Source organism: Paramisgurnus dabryanus, chromosome 7 (assembly GCF_030506205.2).
Source record: "Paramisgurnus dabryanus chromosome 7, PD_genome_1.1, whole genome shotgun sequence".
Taxonomy (NCBI): Eukaryota; Metazoa; Chordata; class Actinopteri; order Cypriniformes; family Cobitidae; genus Paramisgurnus; species Paramisgurnus dabryanus.
This window is the reverse complement of record NC_133343.1, coordinates 34,770,930-34,786,756: the sequence shown is the minus strand read 5'-3', so window position 1 is coordinate 34,786,756 and position 15,827 is coordinate 34,770,930. Positions and strand designations below refer to the sequence as shown.

Sequence of the window (15,827 nt, the reverse complement as noted above, 5' to 3'; positions counted from 1 at the left end):
ATAATCTCAAGAGCATGCGCGCGTTTGTCCTCGGGGTTCCCCCCACACATCAGGATTTCTGATCGTAAATATTAAACATGTTTAATATCTACGATTTGCAATCGGGGCAGCTCCGACGTTCTTCGATCATGTTCAGACACTCCTTACACACCTCACACCAAGAGAAAATCCGATAAAATAATCTGTAGAACCATCAAGATAAATAGGGACATAGCTAGGATTGTTGGAAGGGGGGAAATCGGCCCAAAATCAGCCCAATTATCTTTTGGTCAGTGGCGGCTTGTGACTGCTCATCCGAGGGGCGCAAATTCAATATATACATCTATATACACACACTCACCTAAAGGATTATTGGGAACACCATACTAATACTGTGTTTGACCCCCTCTCGCCTTCAGAACTGCCTTAATTCTATGTGACATTGATTCAACAAGGTGCTGAAAGAATTCTTTAAAAATGTTTGCCCATATTGATAGGATAGCATCTTGCAGTTGATGGAGATTTGTGGGATGCACATCCAGGGCACGAAGCTCCTGTTTCACCACATCCTAAAGGTGCTCTATTGGGTTGAGATCTGGTGACTGTGGGGGCCATTTTAGTAAAGTGAACTCATTGTCATGTTCAAGAAACCAATTTGAAATGATTCGAGCTTTGGTGCATTATCCTGCTGGAAGTTGCCATCAGAGGATGGGTACATGGTGGTCATAAAGGGATGGACAGGGTCAGAAACAATGCTCAGGTAGGCTGTGGCATTTAAACAATGCCCAATTGGCACTGAGGGGCCTAAAGTGTGCCAAGTAGGGCTGGGACAACGCGTCGACGTAATCGACGACGTCGACGCAAAAAATACGTCGACGCAAAATATGCGCGTCGATTCGTCAGACTCAAAAAGGCGGCGCAGTAGTAGCAACGCAATTGGCTTCAGTCCACGCCGGTTTCACACAGCAAGGGTGAGCAGTGCCTGCGGCCGCGCGGCGCGAGGTTTTTTTCAGCGCCCATGCACCCCGCCGCATGAGCAGCGCGAGCTCGCGGCTCGAAACGGATATAAACGGAGGTCGGAGCCAGCTGCAAATACTTGGGCGGCTCTGTAGCAACAGTGCTGCAATCGTTTCTGCGTGGTTCTGCTGCGCTGCTCACGCTCAATTAAAGTGAAAGTGCTTTGTTTATGGTTTAAATGCTCGTGGATTTACGCGAAAAAGTGTCATTTTACCATAAAATCATGAATGTGATGGCAAGTGTGTTTTAAACAGTCATTTGAGCAATTTAACAGAAAGCAATGAAATATGTCACTGTTGCCAGAAGACTGCGCTTTCATTCACTCTCTGTCCAGCAGTAAATGAGTCCTCATCTATCTTAATAAACTTAAGAGAAAGAGATTTAATAATATATGTGCTTCTTAAAATAATTGTGTTTATAGCTGTCATTAAATGGACAGAAAAACAATGTGGATTAAACAAATCTAGTTATAAAAATTACACAGAGCATCAAAAGGCACATTGAAGAGGTTTTGCTCATAAATGCATGTAAAATAAAGTAATTTGAACTTGAGATTTTTATACGGTTACTTAACTGCACAGTATGTACAGTACAAATGCTTTTTTGAATGCTACCTCTGTCTAAGAATGCATTATTTTGCACTTGTATAGTCTTTTTTTATTTTAAAATTTTAAGAGCAATAAAGATATATTGAAATGTTTACATTCAGATATGTAAATCAACATGTATAACTTGCTATTAGTTAATTAATGGGGAGATAATCGAGAATCGAATCGAAGTCGAATCGGACTGACAAAATGAATCGTTAGATTAATCGATGCATCGAAAAAATAATTGCTAGATTAATCGTTAAAAAAATAATCGTTTATCCCAGCCCTAGTGCCAAGAAAACATCCCCCACACCATTACACAACCACCACCACCAACCTGCACAGTGGTAACAAGGCATGATGGATCCATGTTCTCATTCTGTTTACACCAAATTCTGTCTTTACCATCTGAATGTCAGAAATCGAGACTCATCAGACCAGGCAACATTTCTCCAGTCTTCAACTGTCCAATTTTGGTGAGCTTGTGCAAATTATAGCCTCTTTTTTCTATTTGTAGTGGAGATGAGTGGGATCCGGTGGGGTCATCTGCTGTTGTAGCCCATCCGCCTCAAGGTTGTGCGTGTTGTGGCTTCACAAATGCTTTGCTGCATACCTCGGTTGTAACGAGTGGTTATTTCAGTCAAAGTTGCTCTTCTATCAGCTTGTTTAAGTCGGCCCATTTTCCTCTGATCTCTAGCATCAACAAGGCATTTTCGCCCACAGGACTGCCGCATACTGGATGTTTTTCTCTTTTCACACCATTCTTTGTAAACCCTAGAAATGGTTGTGCGTGAAAATCCCAGTAACTGAGCAGATTGTGAAAAACTCCTGTTGAGCCTGTTTGAAAACATTGCTTAAAACACAATATCATATTATTTAAAATACAGTACATCTGAAATACAGTATTACCATATAACTTGAAATACAGTAAAATAATATTTTTGGAAATACCGTCAAGCAATGTTCAGCTTTATTTTTGTATTCAAACAATACTATGGTATATATGAAGAGATATACAATCTGGGAGTCAACAATATCTTTGCCCATACAGTAAGTGTATGCAGGAATATTAATGATAAATGAGCTGTTCACTGTGTGTTTTTGTCATAGAGCGTTCAATGTCATAATAACTAAGTTTAACTGTGTTTTTCTGTGTGTTTGTAGGATGAAAGAGAGGGAGCTGCAGTGTGTGGGCAGGAGATTGTTGCTGTTGGGCATCTGTCTGCTGTCTCTTTGGGGTCAGCTGAGTCTGGCATCAACACACCGCAGTCATATTGGTAAGTCACCAGTAAACATATACAAAGTGTTATGTGGCAGGTGTTAGAGGACTCAGAGATTGTTCACTTCACTGCTGTATTTAGCTTTGAGTTAGCCTGACCTCCGAGTTTGTTTTGCAAGGGAATCTAGGGACTACAGTCGTCTTGTTTCAGAAGTAGAGTAACCTTGCATCGTTCAGTTTTAAAATGATCTATCTGACCCAGGAAAGAAAGAGCATTTTTACTGAACTGAGTTAAAACTTTTTTAAAAGATATAAAAACGATATGTTCATGCCTACTTTAATGCAGGATTCTAATATTAATACTCAAATTGAAACATTATTTCATCAAAGGTTCTCCTTTCAATCTCCAAAGACACATTGAAGGTCTTAGTTATGTTTCTTTAAAGTTTCAAACTTGAAACGAGACAGACGTGGGCTTTCTGAGACACCAAACTCCCTATCTGATCTGTATGTAATCTCACTGCTGTCGAGGAAAAACAATCGAGATTAAAGCAATCTGATTTGTATTTTCCCCTATGTGTGATAAATCCTAGCCAAATACTGGGCTGTGTTGGATAATGAAACGGCATTCATGAAAAATGGAGAAACTTATATGCATCCATTAAGTTAAAAGCTGAATAACATGAATAGAGTCTGAGGTTTTAGTCTGAAGTCTTGATGGAGGAGGGCAGCGCTGCGTCGCTGGACCCAAGCTTCAGGCCCGCAGGGATGCCAAAGGTCAAGGTGTCAAACTTATCATAGAAATCGCATCAAAAAATAAAAAAGAATGAAGTGAAATAAAACCTAAAGCGAAAGGTGGAAGATATGAATACACATTGCAATAATGAGAATCATCCACAGGGGCCGAGTGGCAAACAGTGGCGGTTCGTGAGCCGAAGAGGGAAAATAATGTTTGAGCAACCCAACCCGAGGCAAACACACACACACAACCGTTTGCCAGTATCCTGGTGAGGTTGCGTCTACCCCTTCTGTGTTCAGAAAGCCACAAGGACCCAGTGGGGGCGAAGGAAAGTAGCAGCGACAATTAATCTCCTGTTATCGAGCCAAAGGCCCGCGCTAAATAAAATCATGCTGCTTTTCGGGCACCGAGACAAAGATAGCGACAAGTTTGGAGACCCCCATCCTTTTTCCCTGCGGGTGTGTACGTGTGGCATGTCGCCGGTAGAAAGGGTGATTGATTACAGGAAAGCCCCCCGATAACTCGTCCCATGGTGCGAGGAGAGAGAACGGATTTCTAAGCGATGCAGGTTGCACAGCTTCAGGCGAGCACAAAGCTAATCACAGTTACTCCCGATGGCTCCAAGAGGTCAGACCAAGGTGTTACCCAGTAAACAAACCTCTTTAGCCCCAATGTTAAAGAGGAGTGGAGGCCTCCTGCTGCGTTGGATACCCAGCAAACCCCTTAAGAGGGCAGAGGCGGATCAACCCAATAACGCCGGGAGGGGAACAGAACTGCCAGGACTCATTAGTTAATTACGAGAAAGGGAAAGAGACATGGTTGGGAATGGTTGGAAGAAAGAGGGAAAGAAGTGGATAAATGGTAGCAGAGCACAAATAATGTTAGATTGTTGTTCAAACTCCAGTCTTGTTTTGGGGTCTATAATATTGAGTGAAGTCAGTCCAAAGATTCAAATCAAATTTTGATAATCCTATCTCACGTTAACCTGGATTTTACAGACAGGGTCTCTATTGTGCTTTTTCGATTCCAACGTTTTGATCCTTAGAAAGCCAAAATCACTAGCCTGATTTTCTAAAAACTATTGCGATATAACAGCGTTTCCATTTACCAATGTTATGCGACTAAAGTGTAATTTTGTTCTGTTAAGAAAACAAGTTCCAAAAACGATGCCGACAGGTGTTCGACTTCATACGACGCCGCATAGACCGACATGAGAATGACATCAAAATAAAGCAAGAGTGATTTGAAAGTATATAGAGCTATCGGCTCTCGAATCGCTATCACTGATTTTGATCATGTGCTTGTTGGTTCTTGCGACGCCACATAAAGTTGAACACACGTCTTCTACTTTGTCCTCCAACCAAACATACTTTATCATATTTAAAGAATGATCATTTGACTTTAACGATTGTCATTGACCTGTAAATATTGAAAAAACATTGCAATTTTGCGATATATTCCTTTTTTTTGAATATATGGGAGTTTTTGCGAAATTTGTTTCCATTAGGCGCATTTTTTATTCGCTTTTTCGCAATATGCGCAATATGAAAGGTTATGGAAACTAGGGGTGTAAATTGGACAGTTAATTTCTTCGATGCAATTAATTTATTCAATTAATTTATTGATACTTTAATATTACAAGCCTATTTACACAAGTTACATTTTTAATAAGTCATGAATGCAACCAAAATATATACCATGAACGCAGTGGAGGCCGGTGACTTCTTTTTTCGAGGGTGCTCGATGCGAAGTTCGTCACAACATGTATGTAGCCCATCATGTTTGTGGTTCGTAATTTCAAAATATGTGTTCTGCACATCGAGAGATCCTATGTGCATCACTTGTCTTGTCAAAATAAGTGCCTGCTGCAGATGCGTTTAAAGGGTTTATGATAAAAGAGACGCTCACGTTTATACTCGCATAATCTCATGCGTAATCAGAGTTTACTGTTAAGGGAGTGTCTTGCGTGTATTTTGTTAACGTGAGCGTCTCTTCTATAAGCAGGCACTTATTTTGACAAAACACGTTATGCACATGGTTTACATGATGCAACAAACACGTATTTTGAAAACGCAAGCAACACACATGACACTCCAAACACATATTTTGAACAGTCACGAGCCGCCACTGCATGAACGTTTTATTAAACTCTTTAAAAAAGGCACAATCTCTGTCCCATTTGGGACATTAACAACAACAAACTAAGAAAAAATGCACTTTTTAAAATAAAATGTGGCATAAAATCAAGCTTTAGTCTTTAGCGTTTCAGCTGGTGCTGGCAAAGGTTTTCTGCCAATCTGTTTGTCCAATCCATTTTCCAAAAGAACAATATTTCCAAACTCACAATTTTGCTGCTACAACCACTTTGTTGCAGCATTACATTTACTTGCTCAGACTTGCAATTTTATAAAAAATTATTTTATAAAAATAAATGCAAATGCGCGCTTTGGTGGAAATGCGTAGATGGCCTTTTCGTTAAGGAATGAGGACACGGAGAGTATCAAAATAAAGGTACCTCAAACCGAATTTTTGCATCATATCGATTAATTAAATCGCTGCATCAATCCATATCGATTTATTGTTACACCCCTAATGGAAATGCGAATAGTATGATTTCACGAGTTTGCATTAACATCATTAAATATCATTATATTACCATGTATATTTGGCATGCTGTCCAAGGGGAGGGCTCTGAACTCAAAATTTTAGCCTAAACCCAGACTATCCCCCCCCCCCTTTAACTGGGATAGATGTACAGTACTGGCTGAGAGTAATGTGACAGGATGGAGTCGGGATGCTACAAAAACTGTCACGGGACAGAGCTGGCGGACGGCTGTATATAGACACCTCTTCACGTTGATTGGTTGGATTACATGACCATACTCCTTTCGAATGTAGTTGACTAAACTTCATATACTGTAATGTTAAATCTCGTAATATGTTCTTGCAGGCCGATGATTTTATCTCTTGTTAATTGGATGAAGTATTTCTCTCCTCTATAAATAGATGCGTCTGTGTATTAATAAACAGCAATCAAGCATTTTCAGATTTGTTAGTGTGTAGCTGCAGGGAGCGATTCAGCAATTCATGGTGGAATAAAGGAGCTGTGAAAACCACATCGCATGAGCTGATTATCAGATCTTATCTGACAGCTGCTCTCTCGTCTTTAAGTGATGCAGGTCAAAGTAGGTACTGAAGGATCTTCTGCTTGTTGATAACAAATTATTACAGACCTAAACAATCTTAAAACAAATATGAGGTTAAAATCAGTTTGCACACACTTTCTGTGCATAATATCGCGATTCAGAATTTATATCAGACAGGCATTATTAGTATGAATCGCGATTAATCATCCCGGCCCTACCAGTGAGTGAACACACGTACTGCAAGTCGTGCACACACACACACAGAGAAAAAAAGCAGTGTGCAGCTATACCTACCGCACCCGGAGAGCAATTGGGGTTACGGTCCCTTGCTTTAAGGGCACCTCAGTCGCAACCTGCGGGCCATGAAACTCGAACAGGCAACTTGAACTGGCCAAACTCTCTAAAAACTAAGCTACGACTGCCAAATAATGTTGAACTGCACCTGATGAACTAAACTTTGTGAACGTTCATGGAAAAGTCGGACCATGGGATCAGCTGGTTATTCCAAAATTCTAGAAACAGCAAGTAAAGCAAGAAAATGCCTCTACATTTATTGAATTGTGCCTGCAATGTTCAGATCTTTTTTGGTCCATTGTGGGCTTGTGAATTATGTCAGGTTTTTTGCTGCTGATTCTCAGTTAATTTCAGCTGTAAGGTTATTTCCATATTCATTACTTGTGTGCTGAATTGACTTCTGAATTTCAGCCTGGAGTGAGTTTTTATGTCTACTAGGGACACAACGTATTCTTCAGTGCACTGCATATAGAACAGCACATTGTAATAATGTAACTGTGACATTATGGTGTCTGCAGGACAGGTCATTTTTTTCCTATGGGACATATGTGACACATATTCTCAGCATACAGTATTACCAGTGGCGGCCGGTGAGTTCTTTTTTTAAAAGCGCTCGATGCGAAGTTCGTCACAACATGTATGTAGCCCATCATGTGTGTGGTTCGTAATTTCAAAATATGTGTTCGGCACGTCGAGTTAACCTGTGTGCATCATGTGTTTTCTCAAAATAAGGTGCCGGCTGCAGACGTGTCAAAAGGGGTTTATGATAAAAGAGACGCTTGCGTTTGCCAGATACTCGCATAATCTCATGCGTAATCAAGAGTTTACTGTTAAGGAAGTGTCTTGCGTGTATTTTGTGAATGTCTTTTTTATCATAAATGGTTTTGATGCGTGTGCAAAAGGCACTTATTTTGACAAAACACGTGATGCACATGGTTCACATGATGCAACAAACACACATTTTGAAAACACAAGCGCCCCTTGGTTGAGCAGTCATGAGCCGCCACTGAGTATTACTGTGAAGACAAAGTGTAACAGGTAACATTTTACAATAAGGTTGTATTTGTTAACATTAGTAAATGGATTAGCTAGCACAACCCAGCAATGAGTCGGCGTTGAATGCAATGAATATTAGTTAATTCTAATACAATTCTTCATGTTAGTTCATTGTGCATTTACTAACTTTTGATTTCAAAAATGAATTCATAAATGCTGAAATTAACATGAATGAAGATTAATAACCCAGCAAACAATTTTTGGACCCCAAAACGTTCCGCTAATGTTTACGAAAATAAACCGTTATTTTAAGGTTAGTTTAACGTTCTCCTAACGTTATGAGAACGTTATTTAAAAATAACCATTAGAGAATGGTCTGTATAAGTTATTTTTAGGATCTTTAAAAATAACCACCCTGCAACGTTATAGGAATGTTATTTTATGGTTGCAAAAAAAAAACCTAAAAAAACATTCTCAGAACATTATTATTTGGTTCCCAAAAAATATACAAAAGATACCAAAAGACTAACTTTAGAGGAGTGTTGTGTGTTTGCTGGGAAATGCTGTAAAATTATTGTTCACCGTTAGTTATGCATTTACTAATGTTAACAAATAACCTTTTTGTAAAGTATTACGTGTAACATTTAAAGAGGTAGTCAAACACAAACTATACTGTATGCTGATGCAGTCCTAAACAGAAATAATGAATGATATATAGATACTGTAGATCGGTGGATGGATGGCTTAATAAATGGACCGACAGGCTAAAACAATTCAGCCATGTGTTTGCATAATCAGTTTTATATACTTTTTTATTAAATTGCTTCATTTGACATTTAATACGACTAATAATTGTTTCATTTGTCATACTATAGATGGCATTTGCCTACGGTGAAGTTTGACCTAAAACGTATGATTGTGCATTCATCAGGATAGTGCCATATATTTGAGAAAACATTAGTACTAATGTAATATTAATCATAATTAGGACCCTAGGTGACCCCTCCTGAAGTGAATGCAAAGCTAATCTGAGTAAATGTAATTTGGGAAAGCAGAAAAATTTGTAGGTTTTCATACTCTCATGATATTCATGTAGCTTAATTGGTAGAGAATTAGGAGCGCAAAAGGTCATGGGTTCCACAACAAACCAATACTGGATACTATTTTGTATAAAATGGCTGCATTTTGTAATTATTTTCAATTTTGTAATTACAGGGTTTAATGTTAATCGAAAATATTTTATTGATACTGTATATATACACTGTAAAAAGTGAAAAGTTGAATTAACTTTAAAAAATGACTTTAATTGGTAACACTTACAAAATTCAATTTATTTCAACTTAAAATTTCACTTTAGTTTTAATTTAGGTGAACATTTTAAGTTGAAAAACAATATTTTTTAAATGTTACCAATTGAAGTATTTTTTTTAAGTTGCTCATACTTTTAACTTTTTACAGTCAGAAACAATATATTTGCAATAAATTTTTATACATGCAGTAAAAAGTGACAAGTTGATCAAACTTTACACTTTTTACACTGTATATATAAAGTATCAAATCAATAAGACATTTTGGATTAACATTAACTTCGTTGTAATTACAAAATAAAATCATTCATATAAAATTACAATTATGAATTTGGCAGCCGGTTTGATACAAAATATAATTTTATTGATACTGTATATATACACTGTAAAAAGTGAAAAGTTGAATCAACTTTAAAAAATGACTTTAATTGGTAACACTTACAAAATTCAATTTATTTCAACTTAAAATTTCACTTTAGTTTTAATTTAGGTGAACATTTTAAGTTGAAAAAAATATTTTTAAATGTTACCAATTTAAGTATTTTTTTTAAGTTGATCCACCTTTTAACTTTTTACAGTCAGAAACAATATGTTTGCAATAAAATTTTTATACATGCAGTAAAAAGTGACAAGTTGATCAACATTTTTACACTGTATATATAAAGTATCAAATCAATAAAACATTTTGGATTAACATTAACTTCTTTGTAATTACAAAATAATATCATTCATATAAAATTACAATTATGAATTTGGCAGCCGGTTTTATACAAAATATAATTTTATTGATACTGTATATATACACTGTAAAACGTGAAAAGTTTGATCAACTTTAAAAATGTACTTCCATTGGTAACACTTAAAAAATATATGTTTTTTCAACCTAAAAGTTCACTTTAGTTTAATTTAAGGAGAAAAATCTAATTACCAATAAAAGTAATTTTTAAGTTGATCCAACTTTTCACAGTTTGCTTACATTCACAAATAAAGCTGTCACTACACTTTAAAATTAGTGCAGATACTGTACCTGTGCCAAAATTGTACGAATTAGGTCCTTTTTAAATGGCACGAGTGTATGCCAGCTTTTGTACCATTTTATTCCGAGAGCCTAGTTTTAAATCACAAATAATGTGTGAGCGAGCCAGTAGCTCTTGTTTCCTGATTAAACCCATCTGACTTTTACATATAAATCACAGCTCAAACAGCCCACCATTACTCATCACCAGCATCTCATTAGTAGCCACTGAGACGTCCTGGCGGCCAGCCTGCGACATGGGCTTTTCTATTTTGGGTGAAATAAAAGAGGATCATAACGATTTTAACTGATGGGGGCAATTAGCAGAGAAACGCTGACACCGGTCCAGCGGTCAGCGCAGAGAACGCAGTGTTAATATCTCCATCGTGAAGCTTTCAAAATGACTTAATGCATTTTTTCAAAGGCTTATATTTGTAAAGCTGTAGGACCCAGCAATTATGGCATCAGTTTTGAAACACCGTGACAGATTTTGTATTACTTGAACACTCAAAATAAAATGAATAGTAGTGAAGGTTGAAGTGTAAGTTTGTCTGTGTGCTAAAAGCTTGCGCTTTTGATGTGCTTGTTCAATTTAAAGCCATCATTCAACTAAGAGACCATTTTTTCTGATGCTATTGCACAATAAGGTTAAGGAAAATTACTTTTTACAGTAAATATTCAATACACATACTGTATATTGTACTGTATATGCCCTGTATATTGTCACAAAATGGTGGACCTGCGTAGGTAAATTCAATCATAGTTTTAGATTTCTCCATGGCACTATGATAATGAAGCCTATTTTTTCTCGCGGTTGGTTTTACGCACCTCCGGTAGAGTCGCATTTCATGGTTGGAGCGCAGTTATATTTTCAGTGGGCTGAGGATTTGTCAGGAAACTCAATATCTCTTTCTCAACTCTAATAAGTAATTCCTCGCTGTTATTACTGGAACAGATGGATGGCCCCAGATCGTAAATTAAAGATATTTGCTTTAATAACTGTCCCTTTGAAACTACCCACTCAATAAGTGCAAGTAATAATAGGATATCAATCCTGAAAGACATTTACGAGCACGCATCTTTGGCAGAAGGGGCAGAGGAATACAGCGAGAGGAGAGTTTGTGGCTTTTTCACTGGTTGTTGTTCACTGTACAGGCAGTTCAGGTCTGGTGAAATGGTTTGTTTTAAATGAGATTGGAACAGATGGTACAGAAAAAATGGTCAAAATATGTACCCCACCTAGCACTGGGGCAATAGCCTTTAAAGGGGTCCTAATATGCACCATTAGGTACAGATACAGTATGTATACATCTGGTACCAATCAGTATCTTTGTGGTACTAATAAGCTCTCTTTGGTACCAATATGTACCCATGAGGTACTACTTTGAACACCTTAGGTAAATTTTTTGACCATTTGTTCTTACAGTGTGTAGGCAATACATAACACACAATTACTAAAGATTATACCAAGGGCCTGCTAAATGCTTTATTCTGATTGGTCGAGACATGTCAAATGTCTTAAAATAACCACCAGAGCAATGTTTAAGCCATATCTGTGGTAAGTGTATTATAAGCAGAATAATTGACTCCGGTCCTTTAAATTATTTGAAAATAATGCATATCCGCTTTTCATCGTGCCACGTTACCACCTTGGATGTGCATTATTTTCAAATAATTCAACGGCCTGTTGTTGTCACGTAGGATCGACTGAGATGAGACGAGGTTTAGTCCCAAGTGCAGTTTATTAACCAAAACAGGACAAAACACAAAATATGGTGTGGGATGACAAAAACCTTCAGCAGATACATGTAAACAAAGCTTGACGAGGACATTGCTAAACAAGAGGGCTTTTATACAGACAGGGAACCAATCAGAACATGACACAGCAGGGAAAGGTAAACAAGAGACAACCATGACCATAGATATATATATAAAGGCTAGATGGCTCAAGGCGGAGTCAGCTGTGTCGTCACTTGGCGGCCATCTTAGGTCAGTGCTGCCATAGTGCTGCTCCCTGCTGCTGTGGACGGAAGGTGAGTGACATATGCCAACTAAAATGCTCGTAACTTGCTGAATTCTTGACGGATTTACAAACGGTTTGGTTTTTTACAAACGTTATTAACGTGGCTATAATTATGGATGCTTTAACATGTTTCATGAATTTTTTATTTATTTTTAGTATACGTATTCAGTGTCATAGGTACATCTTTGACGTTTATAACAAACCAATCCGTTTGAAAATCGGTAAAAATTTAAGCAAGTTATGGTCATTTAAAAGTACCTGCATCATTAAAACTCAATGCTACGAGTGAGCGAGCGCCCTGTCCTAAGATGGCCGCCAAAATGCGGACGTTCAACTCAATTGGCCATCAGCGCGGACGAGCCATCTAGCCTTTATATACATATCTATGACCATGACAGTGAACACTTCAAAATAAAAGACATGACTATGGAACACCAAACTTTAAAATAAAAGACATTCAACAGACGGTTACAGACATCAATTATTTATTATGTATTAATAGTCTTTTAGACTTTTATGAAAACCATAACATTAACTATAACGATAACTATATTAGCGACCATACCAGCAGAAGATAACTTTGTTGATGTTATTTTGCTCGTTCACTGCAGTAGCCTTATCGTTCAAATGTTCTTCCTTAAATATATAAACATACAATATACCAAATGTAAGCACAGACCCTCTGCTTTCAAAAATAATAATAATATTTCATCGTATCAAATATGGGAAGGTTTCTTCAAAATTACCAAATTTGGAGTTAAAAGCTAAGATAATTGCATTTTTTGTGAAGCACTTTTAATAGAGATCAGATTCAGAGCGATTATCAAAACATACACAGAGTTTGAACTGTCTGCTCTATGGGCATACTTCTAGGTTTTATAAGTTGGGGAAGAGCACCACCTGGTGGATAATAGCGCAAATACGGATTGCCAGAAAACTCGTCATTGGCAGGGAAGCGTTTTCTCTTAACTCTTTCCCCGCCATTGATATCTCGTCAATTAAGAGAAAACGCTTCCCCGCCAATGACGAGATTTTCCGTCTTTCCGCAATACCGCTATTATCCACCTTCCGCAACTTTTTAAACCCGGAAGTATTGCCCTATGGCAAGCTGCTGCATGTCCGTGTTTGTTTTAAAGATCGCTCTAAATGGGATCTCTATGAAAAGTCCGTCACAAAAATTGAATTATCTCTGCTTTTTGCTCAAAATATGGTGTTTTTGCAAAAACCTACTCATATTCAAAAGCTGATTGCAAAAGAACCACTAAAGGTAGGATGAAACGTTTTTTTTTTGTTTGAAATCAGAGGGTCTGTTCTTTCTTTTGTTATATTGTATGTTTATATATTTAAAGAAGAACATTTTCTGGAAGGCATTAAACTTTGGTGAAAATCATGAAAAACGCTGGCGCTGGCTGGCAACTTTTTTTAAAAACGCTGCCGGTGAACGAGTTAATTGACTAGTTAAATTTCAAACAGACTTTATTGGTTGTCAATGATTTATTGTTCATAATTCAAAAAAAGTCACAATGAAAGAGATCCAAATTATACCGTTCCTTGTATCTTTATTGTTATAGTTGTGTTTTGAACTATAGTCAGTCACTTGTCTGAATCATATCTACTGGGTTGTGGTTACAAAACTGATTAACTCTTTCCCGCTATTGACGAATTATCGTCAATTAAGAGAAAACGCTTCCCTGCCAATTACGAGAATTTCCGGCTTTCCGCAATACCGTTATTATCCACCAGGTGGCGAACTTCCGCAACTTTTACAACCCGGAAGTAACGCCTCACGTGAAAGAGAAAGAATTCTGTGTAGTTTTAAAGATCACTCTGAATCTGATCTCTATCAAAAGTGCTACGCAACAGTGGCGGTTCTAGGGAGGGGCCAGCGGGGGCCAGTGCCCCTGTGACAACAAGCTTTGACCCACTTTTGGCCCCCCTAAATGTGGGGTGTGAAATTATTTTTAAAAAAAATTTGCGATCGTTGTTTTTTACATCCGTAATTAGACAGTAGCATAAACATGGTATTTGGCCTGTTAACTGGCCCCAGATTGGTCTAGATCCGCCACTGCTTCGCAAAAAAGGAATTATCTCAGCTTTTTGATCAAAATGTGGTGTTTTTAAAGAAACCAACCCATATTTGAGAGGTGGTAAAAGAGAACTAATGAAGGTAGGATGAAACATTTTTTGTTATTAAATCAGAGGGTCTGTTCTTTCATTTGATAAATTGTATGGTTATATAGTTAAAGAAGAACATTTTTTTGCAAGGCATTAAACTTATGTGAAAATCATGAAAAATGCTGGCACTGGCTGGCAACTTAAAAAAAAAGAATTAAAATATGCATATTATTTTATTTAGTATGTTTTAAGTGCATTTTATTTAGCTGACTGCGTGTTTACATACGGTATAGTCCAAAGCAACTGCGACAATAAAGAGCTCTTATGATGGTTTCAATAGGAATATCACATTCCTAGAAGTGAGAAGTCGTCACATGTTTAGTGACTAATTTAGTGTTCATATTTTACACGCTTAAATCAGTGCCTTGTGACCCAGAATGACCATCGATACTCTGAGAAAACTAACACTGGTTAAATTATGACTAACAACGTGTTAGAGAGCAATGTGCTGTTCTGCTGAAATATGAATTAATTATGACCAGCAGCTAACATACAGCAGGTTAATAACTCTTGAACAGACCTCTGGTAAAGTCATTTAGACTGTTAAGAATTTATAATTGTAATATTTCACCTTCGTCCGGCGGCAAATTTGCTTAACGCTTACTGTAATTTGGCCAATTAACAATTAATACGTGCGATATTTCACCTTGACCCAAAATGATGTAGTTGAATGATGAAATCAGAGGGTTTCACATGCATCCCTGTGTTAAATTTAGTTGCTTACCTATAGTAATCTGGACTCCCATTTTTAAAGGATTAGTTCAGCCAAGAATAAAAATTCAGTTTTTGTTTACTCAAACTCAGCCTTTACATTTCTTGACCTTAAAATTATTTTGATCTGAAGGGATATGCTTGAATGTTTGAAATTATATTAGTAATTCTATTTTGTTTAGTAAAATGTTTTTGAAATGCATGACAAAGTAGACTGTAAAAAATATTAGTTGTTTCAACTTAAAAAAAGTGTTTGTGCTGCCTTAATTTTTGTTTCATTAATAAAATAAATATTTACTATTATATATTATTAATAGACAGACAGACAGTCGTTCTACCTTAAAATGTTTAGTTAATTCAACTTAAAAATATTAGTTGACTCAAAATTTCTTTCTCAATATTCCTTTTTTCAAGTTAACAAATCTTTTTAAGTTGAATTAACTAAAAATTTTAAGGCAGCAAGAAAACATAATTTTTTAAGTTGAAACAACAAATCTTTTTGTCTGTCTCTCTGTCTATCTATCTTTTTATAATAAAACAGGCACTTCATGTAGCTATTGTCTTATATAGATCATGGTTATATGTCATACAGTTGTAGTTTGTAAGAAAGTTTTGT

The 15,827-nt window shown here is 37.0% G+C and overlaps 1 protein-coding gene across 1 annotated transcript in view; it reads left to right on the top strand.

Moving 5' to 3' along the window:
• Window positions 1-15,827, top strand: part of tafa3a (TAFA chemokine like family member 3a) — a 126,698-nt gene that overhangs the window by 76,257 nt on the left and 34,614 nt on the right. Inside the window, exon 2 of the mRNA XM_065279409.2 lies at window positions 2,751-2,863. Within this exon, the coding sequence (XP_065135481.1) occupies window positions 2,752-2,863 (112 nt within the window). The 5' untranslated portion in view covers window position 2,751. The remainder of the gene's footprint in view (window positions 1-2,750; window positions 2,864-15,827) is intronic.